Source organism: Juglans microcarpa x Juglans regia, chromosome 6S (genome assembly GCF_004785595.1).
Source record: "Juglans microcarpa x Juglans regia isolate MS1-56 chromosome 6S, Jm3101_v1.0, whole genome shotgun sequence".
Classification (NCBI taxonomy): domain Eukaryota; kingdom Viridiplantae; phylum Streptophyta; class Magnoliopsida; order Fagales; family Juglandaceae; genus Juglans; species Juglans microcarpa x Juglans regia.
The window spans coordinates 10,126,132-10,133,103 of NC_054605.1; the positions used below are offsets into that span (position 1 = coordinate 10,126,132).

At 36.7% G+C, this 6,972-nt stretch overlaps 1 protein-coding gene across 2 annotated transcripts; it reads left to right on the plus strand.

Moving 5' to 3' along the window:
- The first annotated feature begins 451 nt into the window (after positions 1-451).
- Positions 452-6,350, plus strand: LOC121237249 (calmodulin-binding protein 60 A-like). 2 transcript variants are annotated; one of them, XM_041133903.1, is made up of 8 exons: positions 452-716; positions 929-1,098; positions 1,423-1,501; positions 3,387-3,439; positions 3,549-4,060; positions 4,480-4,640; positions 5,050-5,256; positions 5,353-6,350. In XM_041133903.1, exons 3-8 carry the CDS (start codon positions 1,430-1,432, stop codon positions 5,977-5,979), a joined length of 1,632 nt encoding a protein of 543 aa, XP_040989837.1. In that variant the 5' UTR covers positions 452-716; positions 929-1,098; positions 1,423-1,429; the 3' UTR covers positions 5,980-6,350. The 2 variants fall into 2 exon arrangements, with proteins under 2 accessions (XP_040989837.1, XP_040989836.1); XM_041133902.1 differs by lacking the exon at positions 929-1,098.
- The last annotated feature ends 622 nt before the right edge of the window (positions 6,351-6,972 follow it).

The following is a 6,972-nucleotide window of genomic DNA, read 5'->3' on the forward strand; positions in this document are numbered from 1 at the left end:
ACCAAGCGAATCGCTGTGGTAGGGCCCATGATAGTAATAGATGACTGCATTGGTCACGTTACGCGCCGAATTGATAGATGATAGCTAGCTAGCTTTCACGTAAATTGATATATTCACCTCGCAAATCCGCGTCATTTTGTGGACCCCATCTTTCTCTTTCTCTCCCCCTAGCCTCTACAACAAAGCACGTAACGCGCTTTGTATCTCTCACATGGACCCCACACTCACACTCTCACTCTCACTCTCACTCTCACTCGCGTGTCACCATCCTCACCAATGCCAAAACAAGATAAAGAAAAGAATGATAATATATGGGAGAACCTCAGGACCGAGAAGCATCCCAGACGCAGCCAAATTCAGACAGTGGATGAAAAGACGACACTAAAGTACCGAGTACTATTTTGGAGTCTACCTCTTAACTGTCATTTATTACGATTTGCTTACATAGTATATATATAGCTGCTCCAGTTTAGTATCGCTGTACTGCATGTTGGTGATCTGCTCTCTCGTTCTCCCTCTCTCTCTGTGTGGATATTATTGTTTTTTTGTTGTTGATCTTCCTGGTTCGCTGCAGCACCGGCATCACCCTCCAAATTGTTTTGTGGGTCTTGTTGGGATTTCAAGATGTCGCATAAGAGGCACCAGGAGGATGTCAAGGCCAGGCCAGATGGGAGTTTTCCTCAGGATAAGCGTAGGAGGCTTCCTACTTTGAAGAAGTAAGAGGGACTTTTGTTTAATATAGCTTTGATTATTTTTTCTTTCTGTGTATCGTTGCTATGTTTCTGTTTCTGGAAATCTTGTCTTGGGCAAGCTGTGGAATATTGAATGTGGAAGGAAGTGGGCTATGCTTGTTTGGAGAAATTACTTGTTTATGACTGTCATTTATTGCTATATGGAGTAGAAATAATATGGGTTTGGTGTAACTCAGCTTTGTTTATTTGCTTGTTAAGTGGAAACTTTTCTCAAATGTGTCTTGCTCATGCGGAATTTCATTGCTTCTGGCTTTGACATTTGCGGGGGAATATCGATGCCACTGGTCTTCTGGACCAAATGATATCTTCTTCCTTCTGTAACAAGCGAATGAGTGTTGTGTGTAAGGTCAGAGTTCCAATCCTGTAGGGTTCGTGATTTTGGGCTAATGTTGTTTTCGGTTTCGGGGAAAGATCGTAGAAAATGGTTTCTGATTGAATAATTGCACTGTCGTGCATGTGTACTGAAAAATATTGTTTCTGCTTGCAAATGAAAGTGCACTTGGCTCTATACCCGGAATACATTATTTCTGGGTTTTCACTTTTATATATATATATATATATATATATATATATATATGCGTGTGTGTGTGTGTGAATTTGATGAGGGATATATACGGTGACAACTTTTCTCGTGAATACGATTTCTAATGATTATGTTTATGATGTTCAGTGTTGTTATGGAGGTCATGAGGATGCAATCAGTCCATCATTTGCTGGAGCCCATTCTAGAGCCTCTGATTCGTAAAGTGGTAAGTTTATCTTTTTTGCTATATCTGTGATAATAGGCTGGACAGTTATATATTGAACTTAAAAAATTGTGTTAGAAAACAATTTATCTCTGTCCATGCCAATTTGTTGAAATATAAGATTGATATAGTCCTCAATATAGACCCTTTCTAAGCATTGGAGATGTAATATGCTACCACAGTACCATGGCTTTGTAAGCTGCAGCTAACATGAATGTCAGCCCATTTTGTGATGATCCTCACAATTGTCTGCCACATGCATCCTTCCATTGCGTGATGACTGTGGTCTTCTTCCTAAGAAAACATTCTAACCATATGATGTTTGCACATTGCTCGATTAGTTTTCTTCTTCCAAGCAGGGGTGGAGACTGATAATACAATTACCTCACAAATCCACAAGGTTCCTTACTCGATACAGTAATAGCTACTTTAGGATTTTAACTACTGCACTTTAACTCTGTGTGCCTTGGTGATTGGACTTCTAAGGAGTTAATTCCTACCTAATCATGGAAATTAATCAAACTGGATTTGGAAGTTTAAGAGCCCGTGGGGAACTTGGACGTCTAATTTTAAGCTGAGTCTAAAATTCAAACATCCAATTCTCAAAATACTAAACTCATCTTAACTCAAAATCTCTTTATACGTGGGACTCACAATTTTTTTCAACTCAACACCTCTTTACACGCGGGATCCACAACCTTTTTCAACTTCCTATAAATACATCTAAACTCATCTTAACACCCAAACACATCTAAACTCATCTTAGGTGGCCCACAGAACTCACTCTACCATTTCAATTCACTGCTATTCATAAAGAATTCAACTCATTTCAATCAAACTCAACATCCAAACGCAACCTAAGTTTCTATTTGCCACATGCAAGATTAAAAAAGACTAGAGAGGTGTGATGGTACTGTTTTCTCTTGTCTACTTCTTAATTTTCATTATGTTATAAATTCCTGTTGTTTGGCATAAAGATTCTTTTTTGAAAATTTCTTAACTCTGATTATTTATTTTGGATTTTGTGAAAGACTTGGGGCCCCTAGAAAGTATTTATGAGTTGAGAAAGTTTTGAGATATATATTTATAGAAAATGCTATATACGACAGAGTTGATCAAGGGGTAATGGGTAATATCACGTTTATATAGTGGGACTGAAGTGAGATGAGGGTGCAATATAATTTTTATTGGGTTTTTAAAAGTAGTGGGGCCATTGAAAATATGTTTGTAAGAAAATATGTATGGTATGTGCTTTTGGGTTTTTATAAAAGTTGTTTAGGTTCTGTGTTTTCATGGTCAGGAAAATTAAGACAAATGATTAGATGAAAACTTGTTTTTTTAAGATGACAATTTTTTTTGGCATTTAAAAGATTATTGAAATGAAGTTGAATTTTTTTAAATGTTCTCAAAATTTGGAAAAACCCAACATGGACAAATTTTTTGCGTTTATATCTTTATTGCGATTCTTTTTGCAAGATGAAGGCCTCGTTTGGTACGTAGTTCAAATGAGATGAGATGTGAGATAAGATGAAATGATAATGTGTATCCAAACTGGGCCAAAATCTCTTTTGGTGATTACTTGCTACCTTTCACTCACACACTCAGCACAAGGGTTTTGGAGTTCATTTTGCAATTGTTTTTTTTTTTTTTTTAATTTTTGTTATATTCTTTATGTTTCCCAAAATAGTGGAAATGTTGTATCATTTCAAAGTTTAAAAGAATGGAGGTAACTGGAAATCATTGTCAGTGGATTGAAGCACTAAGTTTTCATTTCTGAGTTTTGGCTACCTTAATCTTGATATTGTTTCTATTCTGAATTTATATTGATCACAGTTTCAATTGGTGGTTGTATAATTGGTCAATGCTCATTGAGGTTCTGCATTTGCAGGTCAAAGAGGAAGTTGACTTTGCCCTAAGAAAGCATTTGAACAGCATGAAACAGTAAGAAATAATACCCTGGTGATTAAAATTACTTTTCCAAAGGTTGTCATGTTAACTACCATCAGCAATAAGATTCGATAGATGATGCATCTTTTGCCATTCTGTTCAGGAATTGTGGGAATGAAGTACAAATTTGTGGGAATGATGTTCATATGTCTGAGTCAAGAAGCTTACAGCTAAAGTTTGTTAACAACCTCTCTCTTCCGGTATTTACTGGAGCTCGTATTGAAGGAGAAGATTGTTCTAACATACAAGTAGCTTTGGTCGATATTCTTACTGGGCAAATTGTAAATTCTGGGTCAGAATCCTTAGCCAAGGTGGAAATTGTAGTTCTTGAGGGTGATTTTGACAGTGATGAGAATGAGAATTGGACACTTGAAGAGTTTAAGAACAACATTGTGAGAGAGAGGGAAGGAAAGAAACCCCTACTTACAGGAGACGCGTTTGTAAATCTTAAAGAAGGCACTGGTTTAGTCAGTGATATTTCTTTCACAGATAATTCAAGCTGGACTAGAAGCCGTAGATTCAGGCTAGGTGCAAGAGTTGTCGATAACATTGATGAAAGAAGAGTAAAAGAAGCAAAGACAGAATCCTTTATTGTCAGGGATCACCGTGGAGAATGTGAGTACTTATTCTTAATAACTTTTTGCTTTGATTATCAAGAACCAATTTTAAAACTTCAAATATTAGTGTTTTTAGCGGTTGATATTGCAGCTCATTTTTATCACATTGAAGTTTTGTTTTAATCTTCAAGTTCTCTGTTTTACTACTTTCTCTTATATTACATGCCAATCCCTTATGCGTGTGCTCACTTATTGTTAAAGCTATTGATTACCGGTGGGATCAAATAAATGTACTCTTGTAATATGAACAACTTGTCTTCTTGTCTTAATGTCTTCCATGACTTTCTTGCATAATTTGAAGACTAAGCATCTCAACTTTGTTGATAAAAATAGTGAGCTATAGCCCATAAGCTTCTAAAGCAACTCAAGAGAAAGAATTAAATGAAACTGTTTTGTAACTTCTGATTCTGATTGCAGTGTACAAGAAGCATCACCCTCCTTCACTGTTTGATGAAGTATGGAGATTAGAAAAGATCGGCAAAGATGGAGCTTTCCACAAGCGTTTGAGTCGGGAAAACATCAACACTGTGAAGGACTTTTTGATCCTACTCTTCATAGACCCTTCAAGACTCCGAAACGTAATTAAAATTGCATTTACCTCTATTAATTTCCATTTGAAGTCTTCACTTGTCTAGACTTTTGAGTTAATGTACTATTTCCAGCGTTTGTCTTATAAAGGATGGTGTACTGTTTCTTGTGCTAGTTAAAACTCAGAAAACAAGAAAAAGTTAACTGATTTGAACAGCCCTTATTTTTTTAATCGAGGAGAATGAACAGTCCAAATCAGTGTTCTCACTGAAACCTACGAACTACTAGAACTTATAAGTCATCTGTGCTCAGACATTGAACTCCAATGTACTCCTTTCAAGAGAAAAAAACTGAACTGTACTGACTGCTTAAATGAGAATTTCCAAGTACAGGAAATGATATAGTAATTGAGCTCTCTTTGAATTGAGTAATTACAGTAATGGCTTTGGACATGTGCAGATCCTTGGCACAGGCATGTCAGCTAAGATGTGGGAAATCACTGTGGAGCATGCTCGGACATGTGTACTTGAAAAGAGGATGTACGTGTACTGCCCTCCAAGTTCTCAACCGAAAACTGGTGTGGTTTTTAATGTTGTTGGACAAGTGATGGGACTCCTTTCAGAGTGCCAGTTTGTTCCGGTTGATAAGCTTTCAGAAACTGAGAAGGTACTCTTTTTATTACCTAAATTCTGCTTATATTTCTTGGTTTTCTCCCTTTCTATTGTGCATTTCTGACTTCTTAAGGTCAAAATTTTCCTTTAGGTTGATGCCCACAACTTGGTAATTTCTGCATTCGAACACTGCGGGGAAGTCATCGCTTTTGATGATGAAGCATCTCTTGTGGATGGCTCTTCACACATGAACACTGTGAGCTCACCAAGGACAGAGAGTTCTAATGGGAGCAGGCTTCTGGCTTCTCACAAGACTAGTGGGTTTGATTTTACACAACAAGGCGCCTCTTCTCCAGATATCATTTCATCCATCTATTCTGTTGGGGTCTCCAGTGGCTTGGATGATTATGTCTTGCCCAGTATTGACAGTATGGATCTGAGGTATGACCACCAGGCATTAAATTTCCCAAGCCAAGTCACCAACTCCCTGATCTGTGACACAGAGCCCATGTCTCAAGCTTTCTGTGATGAGGACCATCTGCAATTTTTTGATACTGATCTTCAGTCTCAGAACCTCACTTTACAATCACCCTCGGATCTCCAGAGTGCTGTCGACAACTTCCTGCTGGCACGTTGCACGGCTGTTGCTGCCATTGATAAAGCTCAGAGGAGATGGACAAAGCTATTTAGTGTGCTAAAATGGTTCTCAATAAGGAGGTGTGTGGCTTCAAAGAGAAAGAGGATTTGGAAAACTCAGAAATACAGTAATGGATTCTGAAGCAAAATGGGGAAAAAAGAACAAACTATTGGTATGATTGAACTTGCAAATATAGTGTTAGTGAGTGCTGCCGAAAAATTTTGCGTGCAGTTGTAGTGAGAGAAGTTAGAGGTGTTATTAGATGTTAATACATCCATAGTTCCAGGTATCTTTGGCAGCTGCTGAAAGATCAGAGAACTCTTTTATCTGCTTAAATGAAGTTGTAAATATGTAGTTGTTTTTCACAGAATCAGGGCAAGTTTATGTCTGGTATTTGGTTGCTAGCTGCTCAATCATCGAAGCAGTAATTCCAGGATGCTTGCACTCACTAGCATTTATGTCCGATTATAGTTTTGTATGATATTATTTTGTTCAATAATGGTATTTTCAAATCTTTGTTCTTCCTTGGATTAATGATTTACCTGAGAAATGTCATGATAATTATCATCTATATACTATATGATTCCCTAAGTATTAAGTTTTGTTCTCATGAATTCACATCGTCAATGATCTCACTATATAATTATTATATAATATATATTATCAGATTAAACTTATGAAAATATTCAATTAAATTAAGAGAAATGCTTTAACTATAAAGAAATTTTATAGTTTAACTAGACGTAGTACGTTAGATTGTAAAATTACTTCTATTGTAAAATAGATATTATGGGCTGTATTACTACTTCTCTTAAATTAATGGATACATATATCTACTATATGTATAAACACTACTCAGGAGTCGTCTAACTCTTTTCTGCCAATTTTGTCCTTAATTTTCCCCGTTCTGTCCCTAACTATGTTATATTCTCTTTGCATTTTTACAATGTTGTTTTGTTTGTTTACCCTTTTTATCCCTCACTTCCATTTTAAGCAGGATCGTCTAACACTTTTCTACCAATTTTGTCCTTCATTTTGTATTTGTTTCCCGTTTCTATCCCTCAGTTCTAACATTTATACCAATTTTGCCCTTGCTTTTGTATTTTTCCCCCTTTCTGTCCCTAGCTCTGTTAT

Bases quoted from the DNA above. Each gene is read 5' to 3' on its own strand.
- LOC121237249 (XM_041133902.1), top strand. From the start codon at position 625: ATGTCGCATAAGAGGCACCAGGAGGATGTCAAGGCCAGGCCAGATGGG. The intron at 4,061-4,479 runs GTGAGTACTTAT...TTCTGATTGCAG, and splicing joins CAGGGATCACCGTGGAGAAT to TGTACAAGAAGCATCACCCT. The intron at 4,641-5,049 runs GTAATTAAAATT...GGACATGTGCAG, and splicing joins ACCCTTCAAGACTCCGAAAC to ATCCTTGGCACAGGCATGTC.